General features: G+C 40.4%; 1 protein-coding gene across 5 annotated transcripts in view; it reads right to left on the bottom strand.

Moving 5' to 3' along the window:
• ylpm1 (YLP motif containing 1) overlaps nucleotides 1-20,886 on the bottom strand; it is a 28,466-nt gene extending 7,580 nt beyond the window's left edge. Inside the window, exons 1-20 of one of the 5 annotated variants that reach the window (XM_074685575.1) lie at nucleotides 20,017-20,886; nucleotides 19,425-19,640; nucleotides 18,866-18,904; nucleotides 18,327-18,515; nucleotides 17,279-17,784; nucleotides 14,315-17,140; nucleotides 12,340-12,466; nucleotides 12,058-12,202; nucleotides 11,875-11,964; nucleotides 11,601-11,781; nucleotides 11,479-11,502; nucleotides 11,175-11,365; nucleotides 10,841-10,995; nucleotides 10,691-10,753; nucleotides 10,448-10,567; nucleotides 10,139-10,315; nucleotides 9,972-10,055; nucleotides 9,787-9,870; nucleotides 9,631-9,705; nucleotides 947-998 (exon numbers count right to left, since the gene is read on the bottom strand). In XM_074685575.1, the coding sequence (XP_074541676.1) occupies nucleotides 947-998; nucleotides 9,631-9,705; nucleotides 9,787-9,870; nucleotides 9,972-10,055; nucleotides 10,139-10,315; nucleotides 10,448-10,567; nucleotides 10,691-10,753; nucleotides 10,841-10,995; nucleotides 11,175-11,365; nucleotides 11,479-11,502; nucleotides 11,601-11,781; nucleotides 11,875-11,964; nucleotides 12,058-12,202; nucleotides 12,340-12,466; nucleotides 14,315-17,140; nucleotides 17,279-17,784; nucleotides 18,327-18,515; nucleotides 18,866-18,904; nucleotides 19,425-19,640; nucleotides 20,017-20,589 (5,917 nt within the window). In that variant the 5' untranslated portion in view covers nucleotides 20,590-20,886. The remainder of the gene's footprint in view (nucleotides 1-946; nucleotides 999-9,630; nucleotides 9,706-9,786; nucleotides 9,871-9,971; nucleotides 10,056-10,138; nucleotides 10,316-10,447; nucleotides 10,568-10,690; nucleotides 10,754-10,840; nucleotides 10,996-11,174; nucleotides 11,366-11,478; nucleotides 11,503-11,600; nucleotides 11,782-11,874; nucleotides 11,965-12,057; nucleotides 12,203-12,339; nucleotides 12,467-14,314; nucleotides 17,141-17,278; nucleotides 17,785-18,326; nucleotides 18,516-18,865; nucleotides 18,905-19,424; nucleotides 19,641-20,016) is intronic. The other 4 variants (XM_074685578.1, XM_074685576.1, XM_074685577.1 and 1 more) reach the window with 4 other exon arrangements.
• Between the last annotated feature and the right edge of the window lie 852 nt (nucleotides 20,887-21,738).

Raw genomic sequence — 21,738 nt, 5'->3', positions numbered from 1 at the left:
ATAAAATCTCAAAGTTTTCCATTTAATATATTTATTTCTCAATATGTAAACTTGCAATGCTATGTTCATGTCCAGTATGGAAAATCACTTTCTCTTCAGTCCCTCACGGTCACAAGGATGCGTTTAGGTGCCTAAACATGGTACTGTTTGATTTTACATGAATCAGTACAACAGACAGAGTTCAGCTGGTACCTATAAAAGTACCTAATTCGGTACCCATCCCTACCAGGGACCAACAAGTTTCATGACATTCACCATGAAATAGGATTTAAAGATGTTAAAATGTTCATCACAAAGAGTTTACATTTGTTTCTTTTTTCTGTTAAGGCTGACATTTTGAAGTTAACATTGATGTGGTTTTCTTGCATTTCTAAGCTTGGAAGGAAAACAGAAAATCCTGGCAGAAATGGTCAGCAAAGCATGTAGGAAAAAATGAAATTCAACTCTTACAGGTAAGAAATGGATACTGTGATAGACACCATTTGTCATTTTAAGTAACACTTTAGAGTTACTGTCTTGTATAAACTTCTGCCGCCTCTTACGTTTAAGGCACTTAAAAGTTACATGTGTCCAGACAACCTGGAGCTGTAATCAGCAGACAACGTTGATATGGTTATGTTACAGGACAAGAAAACCCATCACTGCATGATATTTAACAATATTTTGTTGTTACAACCAAGAAAGGCTAAAAAATGAAGCCTGGTATTGTTTGCAGGTGTTTAAAGCTTCATCGGCTAGTTTGGAAGTTCTTTTGAAACTGTCATATGCTATGAAGTGTATCATTTTACTACAACCTATTACATCTTAAAAGTAATGACGTACCTTTTTTACACAACATAATAGCACATTAGTAGTCGTTTTGAACCAAACATCAGATGAAATACACCAAGAATAAGTTGAGAAATGTCTAGTTAGTAAATACAGAGCAAATACAAAAAACACCTACCAAGTTTTGCTTCCGACGTATCCATCTCCCATTTGCTTTTTGGAATGTAGCCCTAAATTACGGAAGAGACACTGCAACGGTTAAACATACAGGGAGAAGAGAGGGAGAGGGGTGCAGGGTTGGCTGAAAGAGAGCAGACTGGTTTATAAGAAGTTAAACTGGAACAACAGAGACAAAGAAGGGTGATACAGATGTGGGCTTATCTTGTTAAGACATTTAATGTAACATTGGCATGCAACTTTTTCATCCTTCAGTCTAAGAGACACAAGTGGTCAGACTTTGTTCTTTATGCAAAAGGAAAAACAGAGGCTGAGTTCTGCTTTGGAGAACACAAAGTAGGTGTCAGTCTACTTGACTTCAAAACAAAAAGGTAAACCTAACCTAATCTCCAACATGATTGTGTCTGTGTAAGATAATGAACATGTGACTGACATTTATATAAAAGGTAAAACTATAGCTTTCTGTTTAAGTCTGCAGCACAAACTGTGATCAACTTCAAACTAGTCCCTTGCACTGTTATAGCTTGTAGCCACCATTTTTGAAAGATTACACTGATGCCTTTGGCTCACTAGGTGAAAGAAATTTGCTGATTGGTTCCGACGAGTTCTGGCCAATTGCAAACCAAAATGATGCTTATACACACTCATGAAGTTATTCTGATGGTTTGAATTTTAAAAGATAAGCAATTTACCAAAATATGCTTCCTCAGCGCGTATAATGTGTTTAAACTGTACAGGGTGGTTTGTTCACATCTCTGGATTCTCAGATGACTGGTGTATAATTCTCGCTGATAAAAAGCTTCTTCTTAATAAAGCAAAGATGGAGCTTAACTACAGGAAACAAGTATTTTTAAGACTTCAATGAACATGATCATTCACCTTTTAGTACAGCTACAATCATGTCTGCTGGTTTCATGGGTCTAATGACCCCCATTAAGTCAATATCATTTTTTTCCCTTCTGTCTAGTATTTTTGTTCTGACCTGAGGTTTTTTTTCAGCCTTATGAATACTGTTAAAACAAACAAATGTTCTTAGTTTAGTTCTGTAGTTTTATTTTTATTGTATTTTCGGGTGCTTTCAGATGTGCTCAAGATTTGGCATTGTACACCAATGTTTTCTTGATCTCATATCCTTTTGGAGCAAACCTGAAAAACGAAGAAGTTGATTTCTTTTATTTTTGCTTATTAGGTCTTAGGGTTACGATGGGGGCGGACAGATTGTTTTTGCCCACTCAGTCCAAAACATGGAGGTTATTAAGGTGTAGGGATGGGTACCTTTCACATTTGAAATGATACGGTACTGTTACGCGATACCTGGCAATCGGTACCGGTATTCAACGGTACCACTTTTCGGTACTTTTTTGTGTTTATGTGGTAAAAAATATTAATTTATTTAATAATGAAATATTACATTTCTTCAATTTAACACATTTATTCTTCAATATATAACCTTGCAATGCTCCCTCACAGTCACACAGATGCATTTAGGTGCCTAAACATGGTACCTTTTGGTTTTACGTAAATCGATACCTGGTACTTTTGACAGAATTCGGTTGGTACCCATAAAAGTACCCAATTCGGTTCCCATGCCTATTAAGGTGTAGTAACTGAAAACACCTTTTTAGGTGTGTGCGTGTGTGAGTGTGTGTGTGTGTGTGTGTGTGTGTGTGTGTGTGTGTGTGTGTGTGTGTGTGTGTGTGTGTGTGTGTGTGTGTGTGTGTGTGTGTGTGCGCGCATGTACGTGTATGTAAACTTTCAGACAACTGTGCTTATATTGCTGGCACTTCATTGGACCTTTATGACACCTAGAGCTTTTGTTTTTTAGAGATGGGTTTTGCACTTTTCTTTGTCTGGACCCATTGGTTTTTTAGCATCTGACGTAAATGGGTCATACACCTTCAGGAACAAATGCAGACTTATTGGAAATATTGATGAAGCCAAAGATAAGAGCTGAATTCAAGTCAAGGCACAGTACATGTGATATTTGGATGTGGTAAAATTCTTGGGGTGCCCATTCATCAGATTCTGCTGTGTGAGTTCAATAGCAAATAATTAATTAAACTAAGACTTCAGTCTGGCTAACTTCAGCATCGTGAAACAAGAGACAGATTTTTTAAGTTTGTCTAAATTCCAACATCTTCTTAAGAGGGGAAGGGAAAACCTTTGTTTTCTAGATGAAGATGAATTAGTCCTTTCTGATTCTGTGACCAGTGTCATGCATGTTAGTGAACGTGTTCACATTTTCATGAACCACTCAGTTTATAACTCGTGAACACAAACGTGAGTGAAGTTCTCTCCAGGGGCAGTTAATGGTCACTCACAATCTGGGAGGGATAGCGAGCACTGTGTTCTACAACAACTGAAGTCAGATCTACTGCTTGATGTCTGTGCATTTAGCATGGCTAATGCTGCTGACAGGTCACATGGTTAACTAAACAGGTAACCGTCTTTGTCTATAACCCCTCAGCAGCAGCGGCAGTTACACAGAAGCAGAACTAATATGAGTTTACAGAACAATAGTTTGGTTGTTTACATTCTACCTGACTAAAATCTGTTAATGTTTGGTTGACTAAAACTAGGCTAAGACTAGAAGACTTAAGACTAGACTAAGACTAAAACTCTTGTGGTATTTAGTTGACTAACACTAGACTAGGACTGAAGGTTTCAGATGACTAAAATATGACTAAAACTAAATGGTGTGTTATTCAGAAGACTAAGACTAAATCAGAATTTGTTGTCAAATAAACACTGTTTTTTGTAAGCTGGCACAACACTGTTAGTGACAACATCCAGCTGATTTAGTGCTCAAGTTAAAATGTGTTTCCAGAACAGACTTTTGGCTGTACTTGGATGTAGAGATCTGTTCATAAACACAGATAAAACATCCAGTGACCTGATGCCATTACTGCAGATTGCATTCTGGCTGCTATACACAACTTGTAAGCAGTACTCAGACTGTGTTTTAAGTGTTATAAACAGAAATCAGAGAATACTCCACGCTGTAATTCCAGACACTGATGTACAGGTTATACATTTTTGTACAAAACATATTTTGTGCTGCAGTGATGTTTCTGGATTCTGAGTCATGGGAAAAGCAAAAGAATTGTCAAAAGATCTTTGGGAAATGGTAAATGAACTGTATAAAATAGAAAAAGGATATAAAAAGATATCCGAGGAATTAAAGATGCCAGTCAGCAGTGTTCAAACTCCAATTAAGAAGTGGAAAATGATGGGCTCTGTTGAAACCAAACCACCATCAGGTAGACCATCAAAAATTTGAACCACAACTGCCAGAAAAATAACCGGGGATGCAAGGAATAATCCACAAATAACTTCAGCTGAAATACAGGAGTCTCTGGAAAAAAGTGGTGTGGCTGTTTCAAGATGCACAATAATAAGGCAATTAAATAAAAATTGGCTACATGGTCGAGTTGCCAGAAGAAAGCCACTTTTATGCAAATACCACAAACCATCCCACTTACAATACACCAAACAGCAAACAGCATAGAGACAAGAGTGATGAGACAAAAATTGGACTTTCTGACCACAACCATGAATGATACGTTTGGAGAGGAGTCAACTAGGCCTATGATGAAAGGTACGCCATTCCAACTGTGAAACATGGAGGTGGGTTGCTGATGTTTTGGGGATGTGTGAGCTATAGAGGCACCAGAAACTTGGTCAAAATTGAAGGTAAGATGAATGCAGCATGTTATCAGAAAATATTGGAGGAAAATTTACACTTATCAGCCCGGAAGCTGCGCATGAGATGTACATGGACGTTTCAACATGGCAATGATCCAAAACACAAGGCCAAAGCTGCATTTCCACCAAGCAGTTTGGGTCAGTTCAGTACAGTTTGGTACAGTTACGTTTGTGTTTCCACAGCTTAACTGTGCCCTCCCATGGTAGGCGGCGTGTAAGCTGGATGCCGAAAGCCGCAGCTGTTAAACAATAGCGTGATGCCGTAGCAGCCCGACACAGTTTACCCTGCTAATAAATCCAACGGAGAAGGAAAACGTGACAAGACATGCGGTATAGGTACTTGGAAGACATGCTGCATTTCGTCCTCTCTGTGATTGGCATGTAGCTCTTTGATATAAAGTGCAATCAAGCTTTGTTTCAGAGAAGTCTGTGTGCCACAAGGAGAAATGCAGCCGCTGTGGGGGTAAGTGATGATTCTTTTGACCAATCAACTGTCTGCAGTGTGTTGCTCCACCTTCCGAGAGTGGATCGGTTCAGTCTGGCATCCATACGGAAGGGTCCCAAAAAGTGGGACGGCTCGTCTCGGCTTTGGGGATCTGTCCTGGGATAAGTCAGTGGAAACGCCACAAAATGCATGCCGTACCGAGACGACCCGAACCGGTCTGCTTAGTGGAAACGCGGCTCAAGTCGACTTGCCATTGGCAACAGCAGAATAAAGTGAAGGTTCTGGAGAGGCCATCTCAGTCTCCTGACCTCAATATGATTGAGCAACTCTGGGGATGTCTCAAACGCACAGGTCATGTAAGACAGCCCCAGAAATCACAGGAACTGGAGGCTTTTTGCCAAGAAAAATGGGGAGCTCACCGTCTGAGAAAATAAAGAGCCTCATCCACAACTACCACACAAAACTTCAAGCTGTCATTGATGTTAAAAGGGGAAACAACTGGGGTATATAAACTTTTGATAAGGGTCATTTGGGTAGTTTCTGTTGTCATTGTGACTTAAAAGGTAAACACAGTTGTTTACCAATGTTCACCAAACCACTTACCATAAGTGAAAGAAGTTTTTGTGTCATCATTCATATTCTCTGTAAAATGGCCAAAAAATAAAAATCCTGACAAAAGCAAAAGCACACCCAAATACTTTTATGAGGTTATAGAATCTATCAACAATGGGTGGTGACATTTATTTTTACGCTGGAAGTCTTAGGAGTGTTCAAATATATCTAATCTATACGTTTCTACATTTAAATGCTTCTGACATTGTTCAAAGTATACAGAACTATTATAAATAGGAAGTCTTGCTTATTTAACCTTGAACATTTGCATATGGTCCAAAAAGGATAAGGCAAACACACATAAATGCTAACAACACACTGCTAGTAATTGAACTTCCAGTAAAGTCAGAGAAGGAAATTCAACTTTAGGCGCTCTGGATTACAAAGTTCAAAAACGAAACGACAAGGGCAGCTTCAAGCTGAATGAACAATATCATGTTGAGCTCTTGTCAGGCTCTCGAACTGATTTAATCACATACCCCTTACTGAAGTAGGGTGGCGTAGAACTGCAATCACTTTCTATGAGAAGAAAAAAAAGTCTTCTGTGACCTCTGTGACTTACTTTTGTTTCATAAGTTGCTTGAGTTCATCATAGTAGCAGATGTAAGATTTCGAGGAAAGTTTAGAAACAATAAAAGGTCTTTGGGTGCAGATGGCATGGGGGTCTAAGTTGTGCCCCATGAGGTCTGCCTTCAAGTGGGTGGCCCGGGTTTGAGTCCAGCCCATAGCCTGTGTCCCACATGTCTTGCCCCATCCTTGCTCCTTTTCTTATTCTGTCTGCTGCCCTCTCCTGTCTCATTAAAGGCATGAAAAGGCCCCAAAAATTAAAAATAAAGAAAGAAGAGGGCATTAGCATAAATTATAAACAGCTCTTGGACCACCATGTGGCAAGGATAAAAATCTCATGTTTCAATGTGTGTGTCACTGGATGGATAATAGGCTTGGTTACAGAGAACTAGTTCCAAATTTTACAGGTTGGTGGATTTGAATAGTTCTGCACATTTCAGTTTTTTCTTTTTGTTGCCTGGCAGAAAAATTAAATCTTTAAGAATTTCATCTCAGAGAGAATAGTGCAGTCCACTTTTTCCCACTAGAAAAAGGGCTGGAGCGGATCACAAACACTGATGTTAAGTTTGGTTAAGTTTTTCGAAGTCAGCAAGGGAGGAGGCACATCTGTTACGACACTTACTTCAACACAGCTGTAAGTTTATAGAAGGTTCTGTCTTCAAGCTGTACTGTGGTCTCTTTTTCATAAAAACACCACTCACAGAGCTCTGTAACATCTTACCAAAACACAGTTGTGCTCAGCTATGAATCATGTTTACAAATGGTTTACATATGTATTTATTTGATAAAGGTTTAGAGAGGAAAGTCTGTGGGCAGTGGATAGATTTGTGATGAAGGTATAACACTGTTTCACTGTATTACACTGCAATCAGCTTTTAGGCATGCATCCTGCATTTATGTATGTTGATACTGTTTCATATAACAACAATTTTTGTTAGTATCTCATTCCATTTATAAAGGCAGGATAACTTTGGCTCTTTTGTTCTTCATTATTTCATCTCACAAAAAAAGATCATAACCAGCCAGAATCAATGACAAACAGAATCTGAACAACATTTGATAAAACCGACAAATCCAATTGTGGCATATAAACAGTTGTTCAAGTGATTTAAAAGGTTTCACTTTCAATAGTGTTGAACTTTTGCTAAAAAAAAGTGCCAAAATAAAACAAACAGACTTTAACCCTTGGGGCGAGGATCTGTTTTTGGTCACTTCTGAAGACACAAGAAAAGGAAAAACTTTAAAAGTTTCACAACACTAATAAAGTTTTATGTCCTCCACTTACAGTCTAGGGTTAACAATTTCATATTTTTTGAAGAGTGACCTACAAAGTGTTAAGTTGTTGTTTGCATGTTGAAAATCTTATTGGTCATGTTTCCACATTAGAAGATTTTGTTTAAGAACAACTATTTTTTTCGGGGGAGTCTGAGTTTGCAATTGTTAAAGGGAATATAACTCAGTTATTATTTTTAAGGACTTGATGTGTCTCACCTGATTTTACACCAGTGATGTAACAGACCAACAGATCCTGGTGCTCACAAGACTACTCATTTTTAAACATCTCAAGGCTAAATGCATCTTAAACAATTAAAAAGGACTTTGTCACTAAAATCTTGGGCAAAACACGACCAATTGTTCAATATCATACTTACCAGTACAAGACATTATTGTTCCCCAAACAACTAACTTTGCAAAGGAACAAATATTCATAATGTACCAATGTCAATAAAATTAACCAAACTACAGTCTGTTAACGTGCCATAAATGACACAAGTCAAAGAAACCAAAAAAAGTCATTTAATTACTTTGGAACAGCAGAGTGGATGTTTCAATGTAATTAAATTGATTTACAGAAAATGTATTTTAGTAAATAATTTTTAGAATGGTTTTAATTATAAACCATCAAATTAAGTTTTTATCAGCATTTCAATGAGACATCTAAATCTTTTGGAGTAGGGGTTGTAGGTTGCTGAAAACTGCAATCAAATAACTTTCTATTATATCTATTAACCACATTCAAGTGCCCTTTACTGTCTATATAATCCATGCATTATGGTTGCTCCTGGGTTTTTAGAGACACTCAACTCCCCCTGTGTTAGAATTTCGGAACCAAGATCATTCGACTAGAGATGACAACAGCATACCAAATAAAACCCCTTCAGTGATCTCTGACACTATGCATAAAATACAGCAGGTAACTGCATCATTGCAGAATTAGTGTTGGGAAACACAAAACGACATACAACTGTCAGACAAACATGTAAAGAATGAGCTGCAGTGAATGGAAAGCTTTAGAGGACTGAACATTCTGATGATAATGTCCAAAACAAGTGACCTAAACATCGCTGATATTTGTAAGATAAAAAATAAAAAGTTTTATGGATTATAGGAGGAGGTAATGTTGACTTTGTTTTCTCATCAGCCCGACTGGGCCTCATTCTCCACTACATTTAAAAATCCCTCTGAAGATGGTACAATAGGAAACATTTACATTTTTAAATTGTCGATAAAAAATATCCATAAACAGTTTCTCAGGATAAGTTCTTAGATTTATAAGTGAAGAAAAGAAAGTGAAGATTTTGAAACTGAAAATTTTGAGCAAAATTAAGTCCATCTCTGTTCAGTTCTGGACATTCTTTGTTCACCAGAATATCTACAGAAGTGATTACAATTTCAGCTTATGAAGGAAAATAACTGTATTTACAAAAGGAAAAAAACACCTGTGGTTATAAATTCAAGACACTTTGGAAAGGTCCTAATTTTTGTGTTCAGCTCTCAAAATGATAGTCTTTGACATTTTTTTAACACTGTCTGTGTGATGGTTTGTGCTCAGTCCTGGCTGTTGCTGTTTCTATTTATGGTATTATTCTTTCAAAAATACACCACCTTTTCATGAAAGAAAATATAAAGTCAGCCCAGTATCTTAAACAAGATGGACGAAAGTTTGTGGACATTTTTCCTCACAGTGTTTTTCTGAACTTGACATAATTTAGAGCTGAATGTGAATAAGAAAACTTCTGTTAAATATGTTGAAATTACTGAAACCCTTTCAAGGACTCCTTCAACTGTCCATACCTAAATTTTGAGTAAGGATTATGTTTCTCTGATTCTATCCTGCTTACTCCTGATAAACTGATGAACATGAAACTTTACGATAAAAGGTAAAACTTAGAATTTCCATTAAGATAAACATTTTTCAGTTTTCTATTTATGACTCCACAAGGACACATAAAACACTATATGATGAATGTTAACAATAAACTACTCACTACATTGAATATGGTACAATGAGAATCAAATTTAGTGGAAATGATTCTAAAAGCAGTGCGACTAAAATAAAGATGTTTATGTCCTACCATATCACTCTCTTCTTCCTCCTCTCTCTTGGGCTCCTTTGGCTCGTCGTCTGGGTTGAAGTCTTCCATTTCAACCTGTTAGCACAAGTTGTGTTAAATAATGTGACTGTGATTAAGAACTATTTTATCAGAAGTACCATGTCATTAAGTCCTCACCTCCTCTATAGCTGCATCCTGGAGCAGGGACCTGACATCTAGGCGCACCATGTGACGTGGTGAAGGCTCCCAGTTATTCGACATCTGTTGATGTAACGTTACATTAAGACACGTAGGCTTCCATGTGTATAAGTTTAATATAAATCATTATTACTTCATTTTAACTTAAGAAAGCTCAGACAGACCTTCATGATATCCTTAAGACTGCGGGCATGGACATTTCTTTTTGCACAGGTCTGGGTGTCTGCAGTGATTTCAGCCAGGTACACCTTGATATAAAAGAATAAAGACTCTGTACCTTTGTACCAAACGGAGTCAATGATTTTATGGCTTATTCATGATGACAACTCACCTCAAAGCCTTTTGTTTTGGCAGCGCTCCAGAACTGATCAAAATGTTTGACCCTGTCATTAATAGTGTCCAAAATGATGAAAGGGAAAAAGCCGTCGTCAAGAGTTTTCTTAAATGTTTTGAGCATGCTGCTCCGGTAAGTATCCTCCATCTCTGGTTCATACTCGTACTCCAGAACCTGAAAGACAGTATTTCTTCATCTTCTGGTAGTTCTTACAATTGACTACAAATTTGCTGCTCAGCCATGCTGAATGTGATTTACAACTGTATAAATGTCAACCATTTTGTTGTTCTTGAAAGTCATACTGACCTTGTTTTTTACCCTTTTTCCAGTGTCTGGGTCTTTCTCTACTTTCTCAACCTCTGTCATGAAATAGTCATCTAAAACAAGAACTCTTGGAGGTGCACCGCCACAATCGACTTCTTTATCCTAAATAATGTCAAAAGTACAGTTAAATATATTCAGTTGCTTTGGTCAAAATAGCAACAATAAAATCTACATCAGCTCAGAAAATAATGTATTTTGTTTTCAAAGTTTTACATTTACACTTACCCGTATGAGCTTTGCCACATGGCTTTTCCCGCTTCCTGGAAGCCCTCTCATGATGATTACAATCTGTTAACATAGACCACTGTCTTAAGTATTCATAACTATACAAGTGACGACACTTTGTAAAGATAGAGTCATTTCTTGTAGAAGTACCCTTTCAGGTCGAGATGACCTCCCCGGTGGTTTGAGTAGGTCATCAATGTTCTTGATTTCTGGCTTCTTCTCGACACGAGGGGGAGGCTGAGGTGGAGGTGGAAGGGGTGGAGCAGCAGGAGGCCCTCGTTCCTCTGGATAACTTCTTCTATCCACTGTAGGATATTATTTAAGATTCAAGTACTTCTGTTATGGCTTTACTTGTTCTCCCCCATTAGACATTCAGAGAGATTGATTTTTAATGATCCTCAACCTCATTCAGTAATAGAAATTTGACTTATATGCTGAGGGTTTCAATGAAACACAAGTATGGGATGAAAATAGTTGTACATACCATAAGGTGAGGAACTATGGCCATAACGCTCAGGCCCACTACGGTCGGGTCCAGTTCGCTCATATGGAGGTCTTTCATAGCTGGGCCTTCCATAATGGTCCTCTCGGTCTCGACTGTCACTCCGCTCCCTCTCTCGAATGTCTCGGTCTCTCTCTCTGTATCCTGAACGTAAAGATGGTGCCAGTGGAGATCTGCACAGAGAAGGGTAATCGTTAAGTTTTATGTCATCTGATTCTTTCTTCTTGTTTCAAACTGGCACACACTGAAGACTAATTTCAATGTATGGCACAGCGTAATCAAGTACCTTTCATCAACCATCGACTGTGTGCTTGAAGCGAAAACACACAAATAGACACAGATATTACATATTTAGGAAAGCAGTGCATTTTCCAACAAAGAGGAAGTTATTGAGGACAAGAAATTTACCTTTCATCTCTCTCCCTCGGGGGGTAGCGTTCCCTCTCAAATCGCTCTCTCTCGTATTCAGGTGGAAGCTTTTCTCTGTACAGTTCTCTTTCTCTGCTGTAATCCCGACGCTCCATGTAAGGGTCAGACCGTCTGTCATAATATGGGTCTCTGCTGTAAGGATCTCTGAGACCAAGGGGCTCTGAGAAAAGAAAAACATTGGTCAGAGTACAATCATAATGTAACAGCAAAATCTTGTTTTACTCTGAAAGCGATTTATAACCTTTAGACTCACCTTTTTCATAGCCTCTGTCTGACAGCACTGGGTCAGGCCTCAATACAATTCTCTCACCGTATGAAATACGCTCAACAGTGGCTCCAGGCTCTAAAACATTGAAATAGCACCACAAATGAACACCTGAGTGCTTAGTATGTAAAATATTAAATGAGCATATTTGTTCATATGTACTGCTAATACCATGGCCATGCCCGTAATCCACAGTCTTTGGAATCACTTGATGTGTGGACACAGCAGAAAGAGGTGGCTGGTAACTTGTAACAGCAGGCTTGGTATCCCATGATGCAGGTTCAGCTCCAGGTGTTTTTGCAGCTGCAGTCATACCCTAAAGATGTCAGATATATTTTGTTGCAAATCAGTTAAACAGACCGCACAAGTGAAAGGTATGACAAAAGACATCTATAATTATTCTTTTTATATACTTAAATATCCAAATATTTCATAAAAGTTGACATAACTCACCTTTAAAACATTCCTAACATCTGCTGGGATCTCCAAACCAAGAAGACCAGCAGGTAGCTCTGGGAGGGTGTCAGCAGGTGCAGGCTGAGGTTGTTCAGTGCTAGCTGTCTTCCCCTCCTGTAATTCTCTGTAGACCCAAGACAATGAAAGTGATATTCACCCGATAGTCATAATCAATTTTAATTTAGTAGTTACAATTTTTGTGCTTTTGACTCCCCTATTTAACTCCATTTGCGGTTGGAAGCAGACATGTAGAAATTTGTCAACCAACTCTAGGAATGACTCGACTTTTATGTCCTGATATTGAAACCTTTTCATTTGCATTATCTGATAATTACATTGATCCGATTCCAGTATAAACTCAACATTTTTTATAGATTCACGTAAAATCAAAAGGTACCATGTTTAGGTACCTTAATGCACCTTTATGACTATGAGGGAATGGAAGAGTGGGCAATTTTCCGTGCTGGACATGAACACAGCATTGAAAGGTTATATACTGAAGAATAAATATGTTAAATTTAGAAAAAAATACACTTAATTACTAAAGAAATTGACATTCGGTATTGCATTGTTCCAGAAGTGAAAGGTACCCATCCCTAATTCTTTATTAATAATCTATGAGATAAGATGTGGAATGATGTTTTGGCAACTTCCAGCCTTTCTAACCTGATTTGAATAGTTAAAGCCCTCTCAAACTGCCCTTTGCCATTGGGTTCCAATCTAGCTTTTCGAGTGTGTATCTCACATTTACTAGGATCAAGTCGGTGCATCCTTATGACAAACAATAACACTGTAATTAACACAACAGATTCATTTACAGACTGAAGTAACACTATTTTGAGTACTGTCAAGTTGACTGTAGAGCTGCAAAATAACATTCTTATTTTTATTTATGTATTTATTTTTCTAAAATGGATATTTGAACCAGAAATTTTACATTTGATTATTAAAACAATAAAAACTTGTGGTTTGGTAGATTATTTTCTCCAGACACCTGCTGATCACTGAAGCAGGTCCCATAATCACAGGTGGGGGTGCCAGAAGCTCAAAACGCAAAAGCAACAGCAGACTGACCCGTTTGGCATTAGCCGAGAAGATTTGGCAATTTTTTGATGAAAGCAACCAACATACTCAACTCTGCAGCTCATGTGACAAATACATTTTCCAAACAAATCTAGCCCCCCGGAGAAACAAATAGGCTTTCCAACCATTCAAGACTTGTTGCTGTAAATTTTGCAAAAAGAAATAATATACCAAACACAAATTTCCTTTCTTTTTGTGACTCATTAATATATGTATTTATCTTTCCCTGTTGCTGTCTGTCATTCAAGTTCTGTCATGGGCCTGACCACAGCATTATCTCCTGAGCACGAGAGACCAGTAATGATGAAAACTCCCGTGTAATTGGGCTGCCATATAGCTCTGAGGTGGGTTTACACTGGTTGGCATTTACTGTCTTTCTGTCAATTTCACATGCAATTACCCAGTGTAAAAAGATATTGTCCAAAATGTCTGGCCAGGAAAATGTTCACTTTCAACCTAACGCCACAAGTCACATTAAGTGATCGGTTCAGCGGTGAAGGAAAAAAAAAAAGAATAGAATGCTCAAACGCTAAAAAGTTTGCAAAACAAAAGCTGCTGGACAACACACATCCAGCGATTTTAAAGGATGAGGAAATATTACCGAACTTAACCTTCTGTACAAGAAAGATGGTTAAAAGATACTCCTGTCTGAAGATATATGAAATTTCACTGAAAACAATACTTAACATTCAAAGCAGTGACTGAATACTACAATATACAAGATTACCTAACACCCTCAGGTTCATTATGATGTAAAAACAACAGCAGCATTCAGGAATTCCCACCAACAATCTTCTCATACCTCTATTTTGCAATGGTATCAAAATATCTCTTTCAGTTCTGTGTTATATATTTATCGAAATATCAAATTTGAAAGGCTAGAACTCACCTTATAAGTTTGAGCTCTTGAGCAGCTTTCAAGATGATCTCGTGTTGACGTTGAGAGAGAGCAAGTACACTTGATCCTTGTGCTGCTGGATCAACAGAGCTCTCAGGCAAATTGGTGACAGGTGCAGCAGGCGGTAAGGGTGGAGGTCTATCCAAAGGTGAATCTTCCCTGAGCTCATAGCGAGCTCCACGATCTTCATAGTCAGTAGAATACCCTCTCTCTGGTGGAAGAGGATGTCTTGAAGATCTATCCCATTCTAGTGGCGGTGGCAGCGGTGGTGGCTCATCCCTGTATTCACGGATTCTAAGTTCTCCCCGTCCCCTTTCAAGTTCTTCATAGGGAAATGGGGGACCTCTTTCTCTATCTCTGTCTCTTTCTTCTGGCCAGGGACTGTCTCTGTAGGTATCAGGCGGTGGTTTTCGCAGGGGGTAGTCCCTTTCTAAAGCAGCACGCTCTCTTTCCCACTCAGACTCTGGGTACCTGGCCTCATGCCGATAGTCTTCCGGAGGATAATCAGCTGGGGGCCTCCAGCGATACCCATCTTCCCCATGACCATAGTCTTCAACAAAACCCTCTTTATATCCCTCTTCATATTCTTTATGTGCTGGACCAGGCCGCCACATGCCTCTTGCCATTCCTCGGCCCATAGGTCTCCTCCTTAATCCTCCTGAATCCATTATCTCATGAGGGGGCAAAGGGGGTCCTCTGCCATGAGGTGGTTCCTCCCATTCCAATTCTCTTTTCATGGCCTCATCATATGATGGCTCCTCCCTAGAATCCAAAATTTCATGAGGAGGTGGCGGTGGCACGTGGCGCCTGCCTCTACCAACATCAGGGTGCATTGCATGGCCATGAGGGTCATGGTACATCATTGCTGGATCCATTTCTGCTTCATCAGCCTCCATTCCATGACCTAATGGATCGTAATCCATTGGCCCATGAGGTGGATGAGGGGGGCGTCCCCTTCCTGGATGCATAAAACCAGGGTGTCCACGTTGGGGGCGACCCCGGCCAGGTGGAAATGGGGGTCTCATACCTCTCATTGGAGGTCTCATTTCTCCCCAGAAAGGTTCCCCTTCTTCTGGGTACTCAGCTGCCTCAGGGTCTTCCCAGTGCATGTCAATTGGTTCTCCTCTTCCCATAGGTGGTCCTCCTCTTCCCATGGGTGGTCCTCCTCTTCCCATGGGTGGCCCTCCTCTTCCCATGGGTGGCCCTCCTCTTCCCATAGGTGGTCCTCCTCTTCCTATAGGGGGACCCCCTCTAACCAATGGAGGACCTCCTCTACCCATAGGTGGACCTCCTCTTCCAAAAGGAGGCATTCCTCTACCCATAGGTGGACCTCCTCTCCCCATAGGTGGCCCTCCTCTACCCATAGGTGGACCACCTCTTCCAAGAGGAGGACCTCCTCTGCCCATAGGAAGGCCTCCTCTTCCCCTAAGAGGCCCTCCTCTCATCATTGGAGGCATTCCTCTACCCCTAAAGGGACCACCAATTGGTCCCTCATAATACTCTTCCTCAGCTTGGAAGTGATAATCCTCTGGCATCCACATTTCTTCAGGGGGCACCTCTGACTCGCCTTCACCATACTCCTCATATGGAGGATCTTCCCACTGATACTCTTCCTGTTCTTCTGGCCCCTCAAAGTTCTCTTCAGGTTCCATGTAGTCATAGGACATGTTTCCCATATTCTCTCCAAATGGTTCAGCATTAGGCCCCTTGAACTCTTCACCCCCTTTCTGCCCTTGTCCCCGCCCATGAGGTGGAACCGGTACTGGTGGTGGTGGTGGTGGTGGTGGGCCTTGTCCCCTTCCAGGGGGAAACTTTGCAGGATCAAGCATTGACTGCATCTGGCCTTGCAACCCCTGTTGGTTTCCTGGAGGCTTTAAAATATTTTGGGGTTTATTGTTTGTTGTTGGCCCTTCTGGCTTTTGAGCAGCAGCAGTAGCAGTAGTAGTTGTAGTTGTAGTAGTAGTGGTACTTACATTTGACCCTGTAGCAGAAGGAGCTGTTACAGAGGGTTTGTTGATGACAGGTTTGGATTTTTCACTACTGTTAGAAGCATTGTTGGCTTCAGGCTCCTCGGGTGTTGTATTTGTAGCTAAATTCTGAGGAATGGGGTCACTTTGGACAAAAAAACCCTCATTTCCAAGCACATTATCATCTGTCATGTCTACAGCATCAGCTGCATTATCAGATTTAGAATCTTTGTTTTCTTTTTCAGTCTCTGGCTTTCCAGCTGTTCTCCCTGTAATATTAGAATCCATACTACCTGGTTGTTTACTGGCTGGTTCTGCCTTTGGTTGGGGCCCTTGCTGTTCTCTTTGCTGGAGTAAAGGTGGCCGTTCAAAATGGGGCGGAGGGCCAAGGGGCCTTGGGGGCTGTTCAAACCTAGGCTGCTGCCCAAAATGGGGTTGGTCAAATCTAGGGGGGGCATCAAAACGCTGCCTTGGTTGGTCAAATCGAGATGGGCCATCAAAGCGCTGCCTTGGTTGGTCGAATCTAGGAGGTCCATCAAAGCGTTGCCTTGGTTGGTCGAATCTAGGAGGTCCATCAAAGCGCTGCCTTGGTTGGTCGAATCTAGGGGGTCCATCGAAGCGCTGCCTTGGTTGGTCGAATCTAGGAGGGCCATCAAAGCGCTGCCTTGATTGGTCAAATTGAGGAGGGCCATCAAAGCGCTGTCTTGGCTGGTCAAATCGAGGAGGGCCATCAAAGCGCTGCCTTGGTTGATCAAATCTAGGGGGTCCATCGAAATGCTGTTGTGGCTGATCAAACCTTGGGCAATCATCAAAACCTTGTTTTGGCTGGTCAAATCTTGGGTTTTGTCCCCTGAAATCAGTAATTGAGAAGAAAATGTAACAAAAACACATTGGGGGAAAAGGGCATTACGTTAAAGAATAAGGTATATTCAAGTATCTATTGTCATAGATACACTTTTATAAAAAAGTACATCATATTTGTACTGACCGTGGACCTCTTATACCGTTGAAGTTTGGTTGCTGAACAGGGGGTGGACCTGGAGGTCTGACAATGCCAGCAGGGCTAGGCCCTCCCACAGGGGGTGGGACACTTGAATCTGACTGTGTTCCAAAGCCAGTGGATGTTGGTGCTTGGGGTCTGGTACCAACAGCAACAGGGGAATGTTGCATACCAGGTGTTACTGACTGCTGCTGGTGGTCTTGTCCAGAATACTGGCCATACTGTCCCATTGTCCCACTATTGTACTGGCTTGAGGGAAATGGAACCATGGCAGACAAAGTGGCCACCCTTTCTTGAAGGTGTGTATTAGTGGCATTCATCTGATCCTGCCACTGCTTCCACTGGTGCTCATAGTCCTGCAGTTGGTCTTTGTGAGGATAAGTCTTGAACTGTTCATGCCATAGGACAAAAGAGCAACCCCAGTCTTGGAACAAAGGGATGAACTGCTGCAGTTGCATTTCATAGTTCCTTAACTGCATTTCAGCTGACATCGACTGTAACAAAAGACATTGTGCAAAAGGTGACATTTAATTTTTATGTACGAAAAATCATAAAGCTATAGGTTGAGAGGCAAAAGAGACTTAAAGGCCTTTAAGATGCAGCTGAGGTTACAGGTTTGGTTCCACAAACTGTACTAGACCTTGTTGAAGCCTTTTTTGTTTTAAGCACGTCATCTTACAATCAAGAAAATAAAAATGGCAACTGACAAAAAAACAAGAGTTGTTCAAATCATAATACCAATGTATTGGCACAGTAAAACTGCAGAAAAAACAGGGATCTCTACACTGGCTGCAATTACCTACATTCCACAAATGTGTCTCACAATAATTACAATGTGGTAATAATGAACAGTGTCAGTGTGTTTGCAGTGAAGATGAAGTTAATCAAGTATGCATGTTAACAAAGCATCAGCAGTTACAGTTTTAACACCTAAGTTAGGTTACATTCTTCTGTATCAAAGCCGCACTTGATATCAACCAACACTTAGGTCTACTAGTAGCAGAAACCAAATGGGGTTAAAATTAGGAATATATACCTGAAGATTTGCAGGCTGCTGAATGAGCTGTTGATACCGTTCCAGGATCTGCTGCAGCTTTTCATGCTGTTGCATGAGAGCCTGGTATTGTAAACCTGCTCGCTGCTGCTGCACCTGTTGCCATTGTGCTGCTGCAGCCTGTAACTGCTGCAGACGGGCTGCCTCCTCTGGATCCTTTGGGACTTCAGACTGCAAACATGAACAAGAAAAACTTGTAACAAAGCATTAAACTAGTTAGCGAGGAAATCACTTGAAATCTTCTGCTACATATTCAGATGGTATATTCAAACTGACACCGAGACATTACAAATAATATCCCCAGACAAGGATGCAGGGGTAACCATTTACATACAGGTGAATTTTGTGCAGTTGGAAAAATGTGGAAGATAGTTACAATAACCATTAACACCAATAAAGGGGATGAGATGAAGGGATGCTCTTTGATTCTTCGACACACGGTATTTACTGCGTGCACTGAGGTAAATATTCATGGAAGTGGTGTTAATGACCATGATGGTAGGATAATTGTTAGGACTTACTGTGTCTGTAAATGTAGTCGTTTTCCCTACATGTCCACTCTGTAAATTCACATAAAAATATCAACATTTTTCAGACCTGTTTCAACTTATAGAGTAATTTTTCCCAAAGACTATCCAAATGATTCAGGGCTACAGCTATCAATGAGCTTCTTGTTGTCACAACTCACAAATCTGTGCCAGTAAAGGCCTTTGAAAAATCTCCAATGGATTGTTATATAAAATGCAACTGGATCTAAATTCATTAAGTCAGAAGTTCAAGTTTGTTATGCAAGTGAAGGATAAAATAACATTGTTATGCAAGTAACAAGAAAAGGGGAGAAGCAGACTGCAGGTGTCAACTCTCAAATTTTCTGAAAATTCAGGTTTTCTTACATTTCTAAAATTGTTGTTCTCAAGCTAGACCCACTCAAGAACCTACTGGTTGAGGAAAGTTGAGAGAATTTGCATTTCCTACAGAGTCGCAACATGTTTTGAAATCCCCTTTTGTTTTTTGGAGTAACTTCTCATCACCAGAAAATAATAACAACCACCAGAAGATGTTTTGGAAAGAATTGCTCACCAGTGTGTCCTCAGGGGGTGGAGGAGGTGCTGGAGGTTCCTCTTTTGGAGGAGGTGGAGGTGGTGCACCTTTTGGAGGTTCTGATGGAGGAGGGGGAACTGCTTTACCCTGCGGTGGAGGTGGGGCAGTGCCCTCTTTCTGATTCTGTTTCGCCTTTTCTTGCTTCAACTTCTGAAGATTTTGAAGGTGTTGTTTGTACCAAAGTTGCTGTTGTTGCTGGAAGAAACAGAAAAAAGAAAGCTGTTGGACAAAGCAAACTGGAGTCCTGCACATTACGTCCTCTTTTCACTTTAAAGTCAAGTTACACACATTCACTATCTGAAGCCATCATCTAACACTTCCTCTCATCGTACCTTGACAGTCACATGCTGACACCTGTTCAGGGTTGTCTCAATTTAAGTTTTTTGTTTTAGCACGTGCAACATGATGCTTGGGCACACATGAATTACTTTTTAAACCATAGCCCAAAACAGGCCCTCACTGGACACACTTAATGCCATAATAATACATGGTAATGGAATAAATTGGCAAATTATTCTCTACTACATGAAGAAAAACGAGAGCATACTTGTGAAAACGTCAAATGATGTACCTGCAAATTTGATGATTTTTCCTCATCATTTACTGATGAATCTTTTTTGTTAGCTTCAGGGGCGTTGGTGATCTCAGGTGGTTTCACTGTTGGGGGCTCTGGAGGGGGAGGAGCCGGTTGGGGCTCGTTGGGCTTCGGTTGGGGTGGAGGTGGAGGAGGCTGCTGGTGAACCTGTTGAGGAGGAGGGGGGCATCTGGCCGAGGAACCAGGGGTCTCGTCTTGTTGAAAGTACGACTGAGGCCCAACACCGCTGTCTGAATGCATAGGTAACGTTGACTCCGAATGCCACGATGACCCCGAAAATCCACCCGGATGTCCTCCACCGTACGTGCTGGCGTTGGAGCCGTGGTGTAACACCGACTGGAGCTGTTTCTGGTGCAGCATCTGTAGCTGTTGCATCTGTTGGAGGTGTTGTTCCTGGAGGCTTGAGAACATTGATCCGCCGGATGAGGCCTCAAAGCCGCCGAATCCTGCCGTCGATCCAGCGAGGCCTGCCCCAGGTTGCTTACGAGGCCCGGGCCCTCCATAGTTTTGCGACTGGGAACCACCAAAATTTCCCCAGGAAGGATACATTGTTAAAAGGGTGGCCTTTCCAGGCCTTTGTGCTTACATAAAGCCGGCCCTGGTTGGCTAAAATTGCTAACAGCTAACGTTCACCTAACCTGCATGAATCAATCTCTAAATTTCCTGCTCCGCGCTTTGCTGAGCCGAATTCAAAAAGGGTTTTAACGCGAACTCTTTGTGCAAAATATCCCCGAATTAGTGAAAAAAATCAAACTTCACCCTGGTGGAATATGTAACCATCACATTTGGGTTTATGATATCGTTTAGCGGTTAGTGCTTCTGTGCAAGGCACGCACTGCTGACGGAAACACGTCACGCCATCTGTGACGCTTTCCGGTTGCTTAATCTGTGAAAATGGTGTAAATATCTAATATTCAACGATTTTGATTTGATCATCACTCCCCGGATTAACGATCAAACTTTTCTTTACTTTCTTTCTCATCTTCATACTATTTTCTATTACTATTTTATGATGTCATTAGTAATTGTCGACGCAAAAAAAACAAACAAAAAAAAAAACTGTGAAGCAACATTGGCAAACTTAGAATTTTGTTAACGTTCTTGTTCATTATTCACGTTATATAACTCTGTACTTCATTCTATCTGAGTCATGGTAATACTGTTTGGGCAAATACTTTTTTGTCCAACCTTCATAAGCACTGCATGATGTAATGGCGTTTGTGAGATTGGCGACTTTCTCTTACTCAACAGAAGCCTTTGGCCACCCTTAAAAAAATCTTTCAACATAAATATACACCAGGTAGGTATGTGTTTGCATTATTGAATAAAAACTTTTTTTTTTTTGCCTTTTATTTACCTTCATGATTTTAATTATCATTATTTTTCAACTTAAGTTTCCATCTTCGTTCATTTTCTGCAAGATAGGTTGACCATGTCTATCATGCATTCATTCATTCATTCATTCATTTTATTAATTTGTCCCATGGAGGGCACTTAGTTTGCAGCAGATTCACATTAAGACATAAAAACATAGAAAACAAGCATGATAATATAAGCAGTATAGAAATTGCTGCATAGCTAGTTCCATTACAGGAAAGTATCAACACCAAACTTGTTCAGCTTACTCCCAGATTTTTTAGTGCAAAACTATGGGATGCTAATACGAAGTGGTTAAGAGCTCATCATCTTTAGAAACTT

This window comes from Halichoeres trimaculatus, unplaced genomic scaffold (assembly GCF_033239565.1).
Source record: "Halichoeres trimaculatus isolate MK-OKI-2021-1 unplaced genomic scaffold, fHalTri1.1 fHalTri1_scaffold_13, whole genome shotgun sequence".
Lineage (NCBI taxonomy): Eukaryota > Metazoa > Chordata > Actinopteri > Labriformes > Labridae > Halichoeres > Halichoeres trimaculatus.
Note: the sequence above shows the minus strand (reverse complement) of the source record. Positions and strands in the feature narration are given on the sequence as shown.